Genomic DNA, 18,971 nt, shown 5'->3' on the forward strand with positions numbered 1-18,971 from the left:
TGGAGCTATCTGTTGTGTTTCACTGAAGAAACTTCAAATCACATATTTAGAAGTTGCAAACCAAAAAACCAAACCAAAGAAAGGTTTAAAAAGAAACCCTTCCTTTATATACCTGTGCGATAGAGTTCAGTAGCACCCCTGAAAAACCGGGGCAATGCTGCCTCCAATAACATGATAAAATCTTCAAGTTCTTCAGTAACTCCCACCAGAAAATATTCATTAATTAGGTTATACTTGGCTTGATCCATAGCCCACCTGCTTCCCACATTCCTGAAACCAAAGAAAAGGAATTAAAACCTGGTTGTGAAATCTGCTGAGTGTTTCTGGTGCCTTTGACACCATATATTACAGAGAAAATAGATAAACACATGTATATCCAAAGCCTCAATGCCTTTTTATTACCATCCTCTGGGAGGCACACCTGTTTCCAATTTCATTTGCTTCCATCTCCAGTTTCTGCTCAACTATGAGTGCTAATTCAGAGTTTACCAGAGGACTCTTAACATGAGCAATTTAGTTTAAGGGCACTTTAAAAATGTATATGGATATAAGAAACATATACCCCTCCCATATGATTTAGTGTGTGTTTTAACTTTTTTAAACTACTCTAAATTCTGTTAAGAGCTCTCTAGCAAAGTGTAAACAATTTGTGTTTACTGCTTATTGTGTGAGTTTCGGGTTTTTGTGAGCTAAGTGTTTTCTGAAATTTCTGAGGAACAGAAAATAGATAATGGCTCTGCTAAGGATCTTTTATTTTTATTTTAATTTACATTGTCAGCTAATGCTATTAACAGAGATTTGATCCAAAATAAACTATACTTTTGGGTTCTTTTTAGCACGAATATTCCTTAATCCAAATTCTAGCTCTGCATTTAAGTAGCAGTATGATCTTGAGCTGGTGGCTTCACCTTTCTCAATTTTGTTTTCTCAAACTATTAAAAAAAAACAAAGAGGGGGACGGGAACAGTGATTAATTGGTTTCTAAGAACCCTCCCAGTTCTGTGAATCTATGAAACATACTAAAGAAATACAATTAACTTCTCCTCAAAAATGCCCAATAGAGCAATAGTCTTTATTGTTCTAAGGCAGGGATTGGCAAACTTTTTATATAAAAGGCCAGAGGATAAATATTTTAGGTTTTGCAGACTACATAGTGATATGGTTTGGATATTTGTTCCCTCTAACTCTCATTCTGAAATGTGATTCCCAGTGTTGGAGGCTGGGCTTGGTGGGAGGTAACTGGATCATGGGAGCAGGTCCCTTGTGAATGGTTTAGCACCATCCCCTTGGTGATAACCGAGTTCTGGGCTCAGTTAGTTCATTAGAGATCTAGTTATTTAAAAGACTGGGGGCCTGGTGTGGTGGCTCACACCTGTAATCCCAGCACTTTGGGAGGCCAAGGTGGGCGGGTCACCTCAGGTTGGGAGTTCAAGACCAGCCCGACCAACATGGAGAAACCCCATCTCTACTAAAAATACAAAATTAGCTGGGCATGGTGGTGCATGCCTATATTCCCAGCTACTCAGGAGGCTGAGGCAGGAGAATTGCTTGAACCCGGGAGGTGGAGGTTTGCGGTGAGCCGAGATCACACCATTGCACTCCAGCCTGGGCGACAAGAGCAAAACTTTGTCTCAAAAAAAAATAATAATAATAATAATAATAATAAATGACTGGGACCTCCCCCTTCACTCTCTTTCTCCCACTCCTGCCATATGATGTGCCTGCTCCCACTTCACTTTCTGCCATGATTGTAAGCTTCCTGAGGCCTGCATCATAAGCCAAACAGATGTTGGTGCCATGCTTGCACAGCCTGCAGAACCATGAGCCAAGTAAACCTTTTTTCATTATAAATTACCATCTCAGGTATTCCTTCACAGTAATGTAAGAATGGCCTAATAGAGAAAATTGGTACTAAGGAGTTGGGTATTGCTATAAAGATACCTGAAAATGGGAAAGTGGCTTTGGAACTGGGTAATGGGCAGAGGTTGCAAGAATTTGAAGGGCTCAGAAGACAGGAAGAAGAGGGAAACTTTGAAATTTCTTAAGTGGAGACTGGTTTAATGATTGTGACAAAAATGCTGACAGAAATATGGACAGAAGTCCAGGCTGATGAGGTCTCAGAGGGAAATGAAGAAGTTACTGAGAACTGGAGTAAAGGTCACCTGTGTTATGCCTTAGCAAAGAACTTGGCTATGTGGTGTCCAAGTTCTAGAGATCTATGGAAGTTTGAACTTAAAGAGTGATGACTGGTCAGGTGCAGTGGCTCACACCTGTAATCCCAGCACTTTGGGAGGCCGAGACAGGCAGATTACCTGAGGTCTGGAGTTCGAGACCAGCCTGGCCAACATAGTGAAACCCCATCTTTACTAAAAATACAAAAATTAGCTGGGCATGGTGGCACACGCCTGTACTCGGGAGGCTGCGGCAGGAGAATTGCTTGAGCCAAGGAGGCGGAGGTTGCAGTGAACCGAGATCGTGCCACTTCACTCCAGCCTGGCTGACAGAGTGAGACTGCCTCAAAAAAAAAAAAAAAAACAAAAAAAACACACACACACACACATACAAAAGTGATGACTTAGGACATCTGGCAGAATAAATTTCTAAGCAGCAAAGCATTTAAGATGTGGCCTGGCTGTGTCTAAGAGGCTACAATCAAATGCAAGAGCAAAGGAATGACTTAAAGTTGGAACTTACATTTTAAAGGGAGGCAGAGCATAAACATTTGGAAAATTCACAGCCTGGCCATGTGGTAAAGAAGGAAAGCCCCCTCTTTTTGTTGTTTTTTATTTTAAAGACAGGGTCTTGCTCTGTTACCCAGGCTGGATCTTGGCTCACTGCAGCCTTAACCTCCCGGACTCACGTGTTCTTCCTACCTTAGCCTCCCAAGTAGCTGGGACTATGGGCATATGCCACCACACCTGGCTAACTTTATGTTTTGTAGAGACGAGGTTGCCCAGGCTAGTCTCAAATTTCTGGGCTCAAGTGATCCTCCCACTTTGGTCTTCCAAAGTGCTGGAATTACAGGCATGAGCAACCACTCCCACTGGAAAGCCTATTTTCCAGGGAATAGGGCAGGGAATAGGGAAGGAATTTAATAACACTGTGGAGCAATCACTTATTAAGGAGGTTAGCATGACTAAAAGGGAGCCAACTGCTAATATCCAAGACAATGGGAAAAAGGCCTCAAAGGCATTTCAGAGATCTTTCAGGCTGCCCCTCCCATCACAGGCCCAGAAGCCTTGGGGGGAAGAATGATTTAAGGGGGCAGGCCCAGGGTTCTGCTGCCCTGAGAAGCCTTGGGACATTGCTCCCCACATCCCGGCCACTCCAGTTCTAGCCTCGGCTCAAAGGAGTCCAGGTATAGCTTGGGCCACCACTCTGGGGGAGCATAAACTGTAAACATTGGTGGTTTCCAGGTGGTGTTAAGTCTGCAGATGCTCAGAATGCAAGCATGAAGGAGCTTGCATTCCACCTAGATTGCACCTAGATTGCAGGTTCCACCTAGATTTCAGAAGTGGGTTGCACTGCAGCCCTCACCCCACACAAAGACCCAAACAGGGAACTGCCTAGTGGAGCTGTGGGAAGGTGATTATGCCCTCCAGACCCCAGAATGGTTGGCTCACCATCGGCTTGCACGCTTTGCCTGGAAAAACTGCAGGTACACTCAATTCCAACCCATGAGAGCAGCCATGTGGGCTGTACCCTGCAAAGCCATGGGGGCAGGGCTGCTCAAGGCCTTGGGAGCCCACCCCTTGCACCAGGATGCAGGAGATGAAGTCAAGGATTATGTTGGAGCTTTAAGATTTAATGACTGCCCTGCTGGGTTTCAGACTTGTGTGGGGCCTACTGCGCCTTTCTTTTGGCCAATTTCTCCCTTTTGGAAGGGAAATGTTTATCCAATGCCTATACCACCATTGTTACTGGGAATAAATAACTTGTTTTTTATCTCACAGGCTCATAGGTAGAAGGAACTCATCTCCAGATGAGATTTTGGACTTGGGACTTTTGAGTTAATGCTGGAATAAGACTTTAGGACTACTGTGAAGGGATGAATATATTTTGAAATATAAGAAAGACATGAGATTTGGTGAGCCAGGGGCAGAATAATATGGTTTGGATGTTTGTTCCCTCCAAATCTCATGTTGAAATGTGATTCCCAATGCTGGAGGTAGGGCCTGGTGGGAGGTGATTGGCTCATGGGAGCAGATCTGTCATGAATGGTTTAGTGCCATCCCCTTGGTGATAACTGAGCTCTCGCTCAGTTCATGTAAGATCTGGTTGTTTGAAAGTCTGGGAACCATACCCCCACCCCTACTGCCCACTTTCTTGCTCCCACCATGTGATATGCCTGTTCCTGCGTCACCTTCTGCCACGAGTGTAAGCTTCCTGAGGCCCTTGTTGGTGCCATGCTTGTACATCCTGCAGAACAGTGAGCCAATTAAACCTCTTTTCTTTATAAATTACCCAGTCTCAGGTAGTACTTTATAGTAACGCAAGAACAGCTAATACACATGGTTTAGGTTACAATTACTCAACTCTGCTGCTGCAGTGTGAAAACAGCCACAAGCAATAAGTAAAAAATGTATGTGGCTGTGTTTCAATAAAACTTTATTTATAAAACAGGTGACACAGCTGGGCACGGTGACTCATGCCTGTAATCCCAGCACTTTGGGAGGCCGAGGCAGGTGGATCCCTTGAGGTCAGGAGTTCGAGACCAGCCTGGCCAACATGGTGAAACCCCATCTCTACTAAAAATACAAAAATTAGCCAGGGTAGTGCAGGCACCTGTAGTCCCAGCTATTCGGGAGGCTGAGACAGAAGAATTGTGAACCCAGGAGGCGGAGGTTGCAGTGAGCCAAGATTGTGCCCCTGCACTCCAGCTTGGGTGATAGAGTGAGATTCTGTCTCAAAAAAATAAAAAATAAAACAGGTGAAAGGCCAAATTGGGTCTGCAGGATACAACCTGTAGTTTGCCAATCCCTGTTCTAAAGAAATGGTTAAAAATTGAGAAGGCATTCTTTATAGGCTTCCAATTCTTATACTATTATGAGGCTTTGATGTAATCTAATGAGTAGGACCTTAAACTCCACAGCAATCTAATAATATTATCTCAAATAATGAAGACATTCCTTGTATTTCTCATTATGGTTTATGGAAGAAACTTTGAATATGTTCCTTTTTTCTCCTACTTCTCCTATTAAAATGATTGAATATAACAAATAAATACGTAAAATTATTTTTAAAAACTGAAAACTCAACACATTCTGAGGAAATACAGTTTTTATTAAAGTATCTTTATTTTCCACTTGATGTTTACTAGCAAACTAAACCACAGCCATAACCTTGGCTTCTCTTAAAGTCAAAATCAGTTTAACAGTAAAACCAGGTGAATTTTAACCCACTAAGCCTTTTCTTAATTTAACATGAATAGCTAAAACAGTAAGCTTTGGACAAAATAAGATTTATGACCCCCACCCCCACCCCCGGTCTCTAAGAGCTCTGCTGGAATACAGCAAAACATAACACCAAAAATAAGAAATATTAAAAACCAGCGTCTCAGAAAACAATGCAAGGATATTAGGATATCACTCTACATGATGAATCTTTTAAATGCATTTAAAAGTAACTGCAAAACTAGATATTACTGAATTACATGTTATTTTTAGTCTAGTCTTTCACTGATTTCCCTATATCTAGCCCTTGTGAAATGAAACACAGATTATAGAGATAATAAGGATGATAATCAATCTGAGCCAACTTTATCTCCTTACCAGCATTCGGAGCTATGGCCACAGAAGAACGGGATTTGAAGCCAGAGCTTCTCTGGAGCACAGTCTGAGCCACCTTCTGCTACACATTCATCAAAGGTCTAGAACAAAGACAAAGCAGCACGGGTAAGCCATAAATCCAAGTCTCACCTATCAAATATCTAATGTGGTAAATTATTAAATAAATGGGCCAGAGTAGGTGGGATGAGACACTCTTATTTTTTTGGAGTCATGTAAATTAATCACAGTTGGGCACGGTGGCTCACACCTGTAATCCCAGCACTTTGGGAGGCCGAGGCGGGCGGATCGCGAGGTCAAGAGATCGAGACCATCCTAGTTAACGTGGTGAAACCCCGTCTCTACTAAAAATAGAAAAATTAGCTGGGCGTGGTAGTGCGCGCCTGTAGTCCCAGCTACTCAGGAGGCTGAGGCGGGAGAATCGCTTGAACCCAGGAGGTGGAAGCTGCAGTGAGCCGAGATCGAGCCACTGCACTCCAGCCTGGCGACAGAGCAAGACTCCGTCTCAAAACAAAAACAAAAACAAAACAAAACAAAACAAAACAAAATCACATACTGCCTTGTAACAGGCAGCTCTTAGGATCTGGTTTAGAATCTTAGGATAGGTTGATCTGTCTGTCTATATCTTTATCTACGTAACTTGTTTCATATGCTTTTTAAATGTGTTATGTGTTATATTCTGTCTTTCCAACTACAGTGAAAACTTCCTGAAGTAGCATCTGTGGATCAAGCAGTAGCATTTGTGTCCTCCAGAGCATATAGAATAGTGCTATATAAACCACTTGCACTATTAATATTTGTAAATGACTACTGAAAAGACTGCACCTTGGGGATTTACATGGGTATTAAAGGCATAGCTCTAGTGGAGGTGAAGACAGAGGAAATAAAATATTTTCATGAGGCATTTGATATTATTTCTGAATTTTTCTACATGGTCTTAGATTTGCCAGCCTAGGCCATTTTCTAAAAAGTGGTTTTATTATCATTTGTGCCAGATTTTGTAGCTCATAAGAAGAAATAAGAAATAAAACCTTATATATCCATGCATCTACCATATCCCAAACTATAGCTATTTGAATTTGAGTATTTGGTGATATTTTCTCAAAATGAATAAATTATGCCCGTCACTTGAAGGAACAACTGACAGTGTTGATATCCCACGGGTTCTCAGCTGGAAACTATTCTGACCCTCAGGTGATATTTGGCAATGTTTGAAGACAATTCTCGTTCTCACAGCTGAGGTATGGGGGATGCTACCAGGTAGAAGTAAGAGATGCTGGTAAACATCCTACAATGTATAAGAAGCCCCCCACAACAAAGAATTATCTGGCCCAAAACAACAATAATGTTGAGGTTGAGAAATCCTGTGATAGGCCAATGATAAAAATTAAGCTTTCAAGCAAAAAATAAAATTTTGGAAAACTTGTATCTGCCACCATAAGCTTGACAGTCTCCCAATACTTAAAGACTTTTCTGATGAGATTAGTGGTGATATTAATGAATATGAGTTTTTAACGCTGTATAACAAAATATGTTAACATTTGAAAAGTCCACATAACTCAGTGAACCAGTATGTTCCAAATGACCAATGTATGATGTTTCAAAATTATGCTTGGTTAAAAGATTCATTCAAAGTGTAAAACATATCAATAGATTTTAATGTAGCAAAGTATAAAAAGTTCACTGCTATGGTTTCAGATTCTACATTGCAACTAACTTTTGAAACTACCACTTGTCAAGTTTTAGTATTTATTAAAGAATAGCCGCAATTTTTTGAAAAGCTATTAAAATCCTCTCTTTTCCAATTATATATCTGTGTGAAGCTGGATTTCCTCAATTCAACCAAAAGAACATTTCGAACAAATTGAATTCCGGAGCAAATATGAAAATCAGCTGTCTAGCTTCTCAGGGTTCAAAACAAAACAAAACAAAAAAACAGAAAATGAAAAAAAAAAAAAAAAGAAAATCGGCTGTCTATAGTAAGCCAGATGATAGAAAGATTTGCAAAAATGTAAACCGATGCCACTCTTCTCATTTTTTTGTCGGAGGAGAAATAGTTATGTGCATTAAAATATAATTTATGTTAACATGATGGCTTTACTATTGTTTTAATATTTTAAAATTTTTTCAGTAAATGGCAAATGTACTGATATTGGTAAATATCAATATATATAACCCAAAACAAAACAAAACAAAAGCTCTTTGGGCAATCCTTAATAATTTTTAAGAGTATAAAAGGAGTTCCTATATCAAAAAGTTTGAGAACCACTGATTTGATTGATATAGTTATTCAATGCTCATCTTTGGATTACTTAATATCCCTATTTTCCCAGGTACTGGGCAAAGGTTAAATTAAGTAAAACTCTAGTTCTAAAATGTGCAAATTTGAAATCTCCCAAATCAAAAGCCTTCCATTCTTTTTTTTTTTTTTTTTTTTGAGATGGAGTCTGGCTCTGTCGCCCAGGCTGGAGTGCAGTGGCGCAATCTCAGCTCACTGCAAGCTCCACCTCCCGGATTCACGCCATTCTCCTGCCTCAGCCTCCCGAGTAGCTGGGACTACAGGCGCCCGCCACCACGCCCGGCTAATTTTTTGTATTTTTAGTAGAGACGGGGTTTCACCATGTTAGCCAGGATGGTCTCGATCTCCTGACCTCGTGATCCGCCCGCCTCGGCCTCCCAAAGTGCTGGGATTACAGGCGTGAGCCACCGCGCCCGGCCAAGCCTTCCATTCTTTACAAGATCAAGTGAAAGCTATCCTAGGTGCAGGTGCACATATATCTAAAATGTGTTTGAAGTGTAACCACGGAGCAGTTCAGATTACTAGAGTACGTCAGTTTAAAACATAATAGTTGCCATAAGTGCTGAACTGAATACTGTTTAATACACCTCAAAATATCACCTGAGGTGCAAATAATCTAGAAGTTTATAGAAATAAAGCTATCTACACATTTTTGAGAAAAAGCACCATTGCAAGGTATTTCCAACATAATCATGGCCACCCTTTAACACCCAGTATCTTTCTAAAACCTGTCCAGCTTTAGAAATGTTATATGTATGCAGTCTTATCAACTTTACAGATGAGTTTAATGAAAACTCCTGCTAGTTAAAGATATTAAGGAGTTATTTGCAATAAACACCACTTAACTCATTAGGGTATCAGCATTAGGTTACCAACATGTGTATCACAAGAAACAAGCCAAATTACTAAAAATGTCTAATCACCAATATGTTTCAAGATTGAAAAGGTACATTCTGTCTAGCACAAAACAAAGTAATTTCTTATTTTTATAAATCAATTATTTACAGACAGCCCTGTCCTCATAAGAAGTAAGACAATGCAATAGTATTTTGCTGATGTTATCAACACTACATCTAAATAAGCAGGCATATTAATGTGTATTTTATAATGAAGTTAAAAAATAAAAAACAAAACAAAACCCCAGGCCTTATTATAGTCAGGGTGAAGAACAGATAAAGCTCCAGGATGGCCTATCTACCTAAAACTTTCAAACATGAAAGGGAGATGATGTTAAAACGCTGCCTGGATTTTTTTGTGAATATTGAATATGCAACTTTGGATCACGTTTCACAGAAAAATGTCGAGTGACATGTTGCATTTCTTCTCTTCTTTTCAAAGGATGTAAGATGTATGGGCTCTGGAATTAGAGTGCTTGGTTTTAAATTCCAGCTCTACCATTTACTAGCTGAATGACACCGTGCAAAATACTTAGCCTTTCTGTGCCCCCGTTTCCTTTTCTGTAAAATGAGGACAATAACAGCAACCACCCCATAAAATTGTTGTGCAAGCTACCTGAAAAAATACATATAAAATAACTTAAAACACTGCTTGGTATGGTGTACCGTAAATGTGAGCTATTATTACTGTTAATAATTATTATTAGTTATTATTACCCAATCCCCCAAACTACACAGGCTAGGAACCACAAAACCATGCTATCCAGGGCTGACAATGATAAATGATGGATATAGGGGCCTACATGACTGCAATCTTTTCCTTTCCAACACTGATGCTAATATTACTTTGGTCAAGGGAGGGAGACAGATACTAACATTTACTGAGTCCAGAGTTAGTGTAAGCAGGGCTAAAATAAAAAGTAAAAAGAAAGCGCACAAGTGAATTTAGAAATAAATATCAATAAATTCTAAAGTAGTAAGTCATAAGAGTTATACTAATAGATTTTATAAAACTTCGCAGAATCTCCACAATAAATATTTCTAGAAGATTAAATAATGCTGAGAGATAGCATTATTTAAGAAAACAGATTTGGTTAGTTATCTGCATTTGGATCAGTATCTTCTGCCTAAAGCTTTGAGATTAAAGAAACAGCAATTTCTAGAAATCATTAAAAAAGGAAAACAAAACAAAAAACCACTGCCCCTGTCATGTGACACAGAGGGTATAACTAACTTAGAAAAAAATACTGTTGGATGTTAATTATCATTAACATACCAAGTATCTGGCATCACTACTGTGTAATAGTTTAGGTTTAAAACGTGCAGAATTCACACATTCAACCATTTGTTAAGCACTTACGGGTAACCTAGGTATGATGCTAAATTCTGAGGAAACGAAGATGAATTAAATATATGCTTCAGGAAATTCACCACATTTTGGAAAAGACAGTAGGTAAACTGGTAATCCAAATATCACAAAATAAATGCTTAAAAGAGAGCTTTGAATGAAGTGCTCTGGGAGCCCTGAAAGAGATATGACTCACTGCCTGGAGGCATCAGAAAAGACTTTACGGAAGTGGTCATGTTTGAGCTAGATCTTAAAGGTGGATAAAGAGTTTTCCAGAGTAAAGGAAAGGCATTCTCAATATAGGGAATAATACATGTGTAAAAAAGTATGAAGCATTAATAACTTAAGCAATAAGTTCAGAGGATGGTGACATTTCATGTGGCCGAAGCACTGGGCACCTAAAGGAAAATCAGACAGGAGAGCTAGGTCTGAGATCGTGTCCAGTTGTGTCTCCTATGTCTTAATCCATGAGCATGAAGTCCCAGTAAAAGTTTTCCACCAGAGAAGTGACAAGTCAGTTTGATTTCTTAGAAATGTAACTCTGGTGATACTCTAGAAAATGCCATGAAATGGAAGACAACCCAAATTCAAGCCTGTTAAGAACTTTGTTGAGCCATTATTCTCTTCTTGCCAGAAAAAAATAGCTGCTTCAGCAAAATAGTGTCCTTAAACTGATGATCACAAATATAAACTGCCATCAATACTTAGAGAACCAAAAAATACACAAAAATATATCATATTAGTGAATAATTACAATAATCGCACAGAAAATTGTTAACAGAACCATAAAGAAAACACGATTCCGCCCTGGAAAAGAAATATTTTTAAAAATCACCAAAAAATGTATACTACAATATATCAGCTATATAATTGTCTTCATTTTGCTTCTTTATATTTTGGGTTCTCTTCAAAATTTCCACAATAAGCAAGTAATAAATTTATAATTAACAACAAATTTTAAAAGCACATTGCTCACTGCAGTTCATAAACAATTATCTTTATAAAAATCTTAAAACTAAAATATTACCTTTTTGTCTCCTTGTTTTCGTCTCCGTAACCCTGGTCTATAATCATCTCCAAATCTCAGAAAGTAATAATAAGAAACTAGCCTCTCAATAGGATCCCTTATGACATTAATGTAAATTGGTTTCTTCTTCACACCAAATCTGAAATACAACAAAATTTCAAAGGTGAAATCAACATTTTCAATCTGTTTAGGAGTGCCCTGAAATTATATGTTTAAGTCTGAAGTACTGGTCCTATAAGGAAAAAAGAACATGAATTAATTTAAATAATTTGTATATGTGGCGATTGGGAACTATTTCATGATTATTCATGTCAGAATAAAGTAAACAAGAAATATGAATTTAAAAATTATGTCTGAAGATAAAGGAGATAAAAATGAATGAAAAATAATTTTAAACTTTACCAGCAAGAATTATATAAAACATTTTATTTCTATGCCTTCATTATACTTTAAGTCCAAGTAGAAAATCCCCTCTCAAATTAGTACCCACATATTACTAGGAAAGAATTTAATATTTATAATTTTTAAACAAACTTATTTTAAAAATTGCTTTATTACATTCCTGAATAAATCATCTGGTGCTACAGAAAGTTTCAAATCTGCATTAACTATGTAGCAATGATTTCTCACTTCTGGCTCATCACACTAGCCAGATTTGATAGTGTTTTTTGAACACCATCAATGGATACAGCATTAGTGAACACAAGTGTGAACATGTCAATCTACCTTCTGTTGCTGATTTTAAAGACAAGATAGAGGTGAAAGACACTAGGTTTTCAGCATTATTTCCTTAGGGAATGATAAAGAGTTGATGGAACACTGAAGACTTTTACTTTAGCAACCCTTGCAGACCCTAGAACTGTACAACTGGCTCCCTGTTTTATTATACTCCCTTGTCCCAGTCTTAAAATGTTACAGCTATCTTGATTCTTACTTTTCCATTATTCTTCATTTAATAAAATTTCAAAGTCATTTTGATTGTTTTGTAAGCTTTCTCGCAGATGTGGCCTGTCTTCATCATTCCTTCTCTTTACCACTTCCCTTTTTCTCAGTGCTTGCTTAGATTACTGCAAGAATATAGTTTTCTAACATTCAGTTTCTCTCCCTTTCAATCTATCTTCCATACCAATTCTCAAAGGATGTTCCTAAACATCATTTGTTAAATCACTCTTCTTAGGAATCTGAAATAACTCTACTGATTTATCGATATGAAACCCAAACTCCGTTGCTGGTTGTCTTAGGATTCTTTTACCTTATGTCTTAGGTACCACCTTATTGATCTAACTTTTTCTTTAACTCTCCTCAAACAAGAAACCATTTATCTGTTATAGTTAGGTTGGCCTCTTTTATCTCCTCCCATATCAATACTTATTCTATTTCTCTTTATATATCTTTGCTTATTCTGTCTTCCTTGAGTGCCGCTCTCATTTTTCTTTTCTTTTTCTACATTAATTCCTTCAAAAATACTTTTTGTATGAACCCAATATTGCCAGATATAATACTATTCTAGGTACTAGGAATACAGCAATGAACAAAAAGACTAAATTTCTTGTCCTTCTAGAGCTAACATTCTACTTGGGACAGATAGGCAATAAACAAATAAGCATATATAACAGATGGTAAAAAGTGCAAAGGAGAAAAATAATTCAGTGAAAGGGAATAAGGAGTGCTAGGGAGGTGAGGGAGAATACAATTCGAAATAGTGTTTTTTGGGAAGACATCACTAGTCTTATGTAATGAGGAAGGTACCATGCAAACATCTGTGAGAAAGTGTTCTGGAAAGATGGGATTTCCAAGTAAGAGGTCCTTGAGGCAGCTAAGTGCCAGGTGTTTTGAGGAACAGCAAGGAGATCAAGCTGCCTGTAGAATCAAAAAGGGAATACTATCGAAGATAAGAGAGGTGGGGGTGAGGTGGAGTGAGTGCAGACTGTGTGGGTCTTCTATACTGTTACAAGCATTATTTTATAGAGTCAGGAGGAGGCCACTGAAAGATTTAAACAGAGAATTACCATGACACAACTCATATTAAAAGGTCATTGGCTGCTGTTTTGGAATAAACAGAGGGGCTACAACAAAATCTTGTGACCTCTCTTCCTGATGACTCTAGCATACAGTTCTATTTGCTTTCATTTGACACATCCTGCACCTAAGAGCTATCAAGCAACTTAACTCTTAGCTTATCCTACTAGTGTTTCTCCTGTAAGTCTTTCTCCCCAACAGCATTATAAGTCACCTGAGGGTAGGCATAGTACCAATAGTGCAGTAAAATTTTCTTTCACAGTTTTTTTTAAAAGAAGGAAACAGTACTGTTGCAAATACATAGCACTGTCACATTCAGTATTAGAGTAGAAGTTCCACCAAGGCAGGGACCATTTCTCTCTTGTTCATGGCTTTATCACTAATGCTCAGCACTGTGCCCAACACACAGGTGCTGAATATTAATAGAATTAGGTTGAGGAGACCGTTGTGAATTAGCCACTAACAAAAGCCTTCCTGCCAGAGAGTACACTGAGTAGTAAGAAAGTAAGGAGGCAACAGCAATATATTGCTGCTCCCTTAGCTCACAGAGCTGAGAGGTTTTTAATAGGAAACTACAAGGAGAGATTACAGGACAATGGGTTAGTGATTCCATTCTTAAGACTGAGATTCCTGGGAATCCTCTCTATCCTCTCCATTATTAGCCACTGCTCCATCCTGAGCCATTCCTTTGAGAATAATCTCCTCGCAGAAGAACATCTCCTACCAATGTTTCCTCCTTTCCCCTGGTCCCTGACATGTGGAGCAGACAGCAATTACCAGGCAGCAGTAAAAGGGAATATGGCATTTTACAAAACTCTTTTTGCTGTCCAGGAAAATGACTATCTATGTGTGGAATGGCTTTGGGTGGCATTTATTAGGAAGCATGATTTTAATGAGATATAATCTGTGAACTCATTTTGAAAATGGATATGAACTATTATATGTAACTTAGGGAACATTTATATAGACACGAAGGGCTGGAGGCAAGGGATTATAACAGATAATGGGCATGATTAAAAATAGCAACTGGACCACACAGCTCAGCCAGTTAGAAAACAAGAGCTAACGAGGTTTGTTGGTTTTACTCTTTTGCCAACCAGCTAGTTTCTATAGGAGCTAGTTTATATAGGAAGTCTGTGGTCTGACCTCACCTTTAACTCTGGTCAATCATTTCAGCTATTTCTCAAAAAAGCTCAGGTAGAAGAATAAAAACCCATTTCTACTAGCAGAAAATAAACTACTGTTGACCTGTTAGAACACGATCTTCCTGGGAAAAGAAGAGCATATTTGGTAGGAATCTGCAGATGAAAACCAGAAACGAAAAGATATAATCTGAGCAGCAGGTTGGTAAAAAGATATTTTAGGAATTTCATTCTTGCCATGTCAGCATACGAAGTGTGACAAAGCAAGAACATAAACTAGGCTCATTTTTTTACAATTACATTCTATCAATAGCCTATCAAGTGAACAGTATCAATATGCAAATGAACAACAATAATGGTTAAAAGATCAACTGCACACTCAGAACATTTGTAAGGAACCTTGTCAACTGGCTGGAAAAAGTCAAAAAAGGAGGTGATGAACCTGAAAGAGGGCTGAATGGCCTTTGGGAATCATTATGTTTTGAAATTTTTCTGCTTCATACTGAATTTAACTTCTCTACTTAGGCAACAATCTTGCTGGAGACATTGTACATAGTTATTCTGGACTCTCTCAGCCCTAAAGCTTCATAGAAACTTTCTAACCCTAGTGGCAAGGTCCCACTGTCCTGTATCCAAAAAAGTGAATGACCTGTTGGTATTTGTTGGTCTCACTGATGATACTGTAAATAAATATTTTTAAAGTAATTTATGTCTTAAAAGGGGCATTCATCAACTGTGCACCTATTAGAATGGCTCACATTTTGTAATAAAGAGCAAGTCTAACAATTTAAATACTAGTGAGGATACACAACAGCTGGAACTCTTAAAACACTGTTGGTTTGGTGGCAAAATGATACAATCACTTGGGAAAACAGTTTGGCAGTTTCTTATTGAGTTACCATACAATCCAGCCATCCCACTTTGAGGTTTTTATCCAAGAGAAGTTAAGACATAAGTCCGCACAAAACCTGTATGCAAATGTTTTGACAGCTTTATTCATAATCACCAAAAGCCATAAACAACCTCAATATCCAGAAACTGGTGAATGGATCAATCGAAGTACACCCATACATGAAGTACTACTTAGCAAGGAACTAACTACTGATATGTACATCAAATTAGATGAATGTCAAAAGCATCATGTTAAATGAAAGAAGACACTCAAAAGACTTGATGACTGATAAGATACAGGTGGTGATAAAAAAAAGTTGTCCAAGATTACTTGAAAGTTTCTTGTTTGGGTGTCATGACAGATAAAAATGTGTAAACCTTCCAAAAGAGAATAATGGAGGCTAAGAGTCTTATACAATGCCCAATTAAGAGTTGGAAATAAGGACCAGCAGAGATTCAGACAAGGAGAAGAAGAAAACACCAGTTAAGACAATATGGTAACTGAAAGAAGACAGAATTTTAAAAAGAATCACCATACTGCTCTGTGTGAGGCACAGAACTAAGTGCTCCATCTACATTACCACATTTAATCCTCACCACCACCCCATGAAGTAATTACTTTAATTATTCTCAAATTAAAAACAGGACACTGAAGCTCAAAGATCTGAAACAATGTGGGTGAGATCACACAGCTAGCAAGGAGTCTAAGTGGATTTAATGGCAGATCTGTCTGACTTTAGAGACAGACTTCAGAGATTGCTTCTTAGCAGTCTACAGGATCAATGCTGTAGAAAGAGCTAGTAGTACAAAGTTAATAAAAATGCAACTCCCACATATTGTCTGGAATGATTAAAATAATTTTCTAAAGTATCTACAATGTTGTGACATATTTGTTAAAAGTTGTAGAAAATGGGGCAAACGTCATCTGGTTTAGCAGAGAAGTATTAGGTAGAAAGGACAATCTCACATGACTCTATATATTAACTAATTCTATTTAGGCCTAAAATGTTGTCACTTGATTACTGTTTAGAATTTCAGACCTAATGAAGCATTTAGTTGTTTCTTGTCGTGACATAGCTGCTTCTTTACTGATTCACCTCACTTGTTCTGAAAATGATACTAGCGGCAATATGGAGGAACCAAAATGACAGCAATGAAAACTCATTCTCATTTCTAGGGACAACTACAAAGGTGCATACCTGATACGTGCCTGAATAAAACTGTTATATCAAAAATAATTTTCAAATACCTCTCAAGACAGATGCTGACATGTGACACTGAGGTAGCTAGATCATAAAAAACTTAGCAGAGTCTGACAGAAAGTACAGCATTAAAAGTGTTCTTTTAGCTATTATTCATTATAAATGAAAATGTTTATTGCTGAAGAAGTGTTTTTGAAAGAGACTTCTAACATTTTAATTTTCTAAAGTTTGAAGAAAATCAAAATGGGCTAATAGATGCTATTAAAAAATAAATAGTACACATTTAAAAGGGGAGGAATATTTAATATTTTCACTGTTTATAATGAAACTTCATGAACTGATAATTACAGAAAAAAAGATTTCAGTGAACTCATTAAGGTCAAGAACTGCAACTTACTCAACTTTATATTTCCTGCATACTATGACATTTTGAAAATGTTCAACCTAACAATTTTAAACTGGAAAATTTTCAAATTTATAATAATAATTTATATCTACATTATCTTAAAATTGTATCATTCACCAATTAAAAAGAAAACAAAACATAACCTAACATTAAAGGGAAAAATGGAAAGGAAGAAGAACTAGGAAATATACTTTAAAAAAATCAAAGAATAAGATTCAGACAAAAAGGAGCAAGATGGGATAGGAATGCAAAAATGTAAAAAAGATATTTTTGTTATTATTCTAAAGTTCAGTAAAAAACAAATATATGTAATCAAAACATGGCTTGAGTAGACAAGCTTGCAAATATAATGTGTATTTCTTTGTGGTTGGGCTAAACTAGAAAGGAGCTTTCATTTTTTCTTTCTCTATCTTATTTCCTAGGTTTCTTGGGGCTTACATTCGTTTTAATGTCTCTGATAAGGTAAGTTTAAAAAAACTATGTGTTAAATAAGTATTTTGCCAAATTCACCACTTTCTCCTGAAAGCATGTATTTTACTGGACTCCACAAAGTACTATGCCAGTCAAGAATATTGTTTTGAAGAGTAAAGCACAATTGACCCTTGAACAACACGAGTCTGAACTGTGCAGGCCCATGCATACATAGATTTTTTTCAACCACACACAGATACAGTACTTGAGAGATTTGAAACCCGTGTACAAGGGGTGACTTTCAAATTCGTGGGTTTCACAGGGCCAACGGAGGGAGGACTTGAGTATGCGATTTTTATATACTCAGGCAGTCCAAGAACCAATACCCTGGACATACCCCAGGAACGACTGTAATTTAAAAAATTGGTAAGGCGATGTTTCTTTCCTTTTCCTTCCCCATTTATGGAGTATATGGCTATTAAGCTAAAAGATATTTGAGGATACTAGTTACATCTACAACAGTTCTTGACTACATAGATACATCAAAATACATTTCACCTAGGCTGATTTTGTTCAGGTATTTAAAATCTTGGAAAAATCTATGAAAAATTTTCACAATACTTTTCCCTTCAAATAACATAAGACTCACTATGAAAATATTCAAACCCTTAAAAATTCATGTCAGCATTTAATAAATGAGATTAATCTCTTCAAAAAGCCTTATTTTTTCAACTACAAGAACCTCAGCATATATCAGAGCTTTGTTCTAAGTATAAGACTTTGCCAAAAGCAAAAGCACTCAATTTATAATTTTAATAATGAAAACCTAGACTATTAGAAACCAAGCTGTGTGTGGAAAGAATAAATCATTTAGGTGAAAGGGTAACAAACATTCAATTCAAGGATAATGCAGCCCTGAGGGAAAATATGCACATGAACGAAGCTTATGAAATTGGTTCAATGCCTATGCAAAGAAAAAAATAATTAGTTTATTTTAAAGCTGCCTATAAAATATTTTCAATATTGCAGTATGAATTATTTATAGAAAAACATACATCTAACTTTAGAGCTACAATTTTATTGAAAGATCTTGAGTACTATGAGAGGAACTAGAAATAGGAACATATCACTTTATGTATGTAATATTTGGGTGATTCTTTTTTAATTACATGATTTCCCAAAAAGTTAAGATTATCAGTTTGAATCAGTAATATTTCATTCTACTTTTTCTTTTCAAAATTAAGTAAAACTGAGAGTGGGATATCACTTTTATTTTAAATTTTATAAAAAATGCCTTTTAAAGTTGACCAATATATCAAGGTGTGTTACACTGAAATCATAATAGCTAATTTAAAAACTGAATAAACATGTCTAAGCTAAATAATAAAAAAAATTTTTTTAGTGTTTTTGAAGTTAATGCAGAATCTTAGGCAAAACATTTGGATTTGAGGTTTACTACAATGGATGTGTACTACCAAAAAAGTTCAAATGTATCCATAAGACTGTTATGTTTGGAATATTAAGTTTAATTAATTTTCTGATTA

The 18,971-nt window shown here is 37.1% G+C and overlaps 1 protein-coding gene across 2 annotated transcripts in view; it reads right to left on the reverse strand.

Annotated features, from left to right (window-relative positions):
* HS2ST1 (heparan sulfate 2-O-sulfotransferase 1) overlaps positions 1–18,971 on the reverse strand; it is a 196,457-nt gene that overhangs the window by 4,143 nt on the left and 173,343 nt on the right. For both annotated transcript variants that reach the window (XM_004026089.5, XM_019025366.4), the window contains exons 4-6: positions 11,357–11,495; positions 5,772–5,869; positions 113–270 (exon numbers count right to left, since the gene is read on the reverse strand). In XM_004026089.5, coding sequence (XP_004026138.2) covers positions 113–270; positions 5,772–5,869; positions 11,357–11,495 — 395 coding nt within the window. The remainder of the gene's footprint in view (positions 1–112; positions 271–5,771; positions 5,870–11,356; positions 11,496–18,971) is intronic.

The sequence above is a fragment of the Gorilla gorilla genome, chromosome 1 (assembly GCF_029281585.2).
Source record: "Gorilla gorilla gorilla isolate KB3781 chromosome 1, NHGRI_mGorGor1-v2.1_pri, whole genome shotgun sequence".
NCBI lineage: Eukaryota > Metazoa > Chordata > Mammalia > Primates > Hominidae > Gorilla > Gorilla gorilla.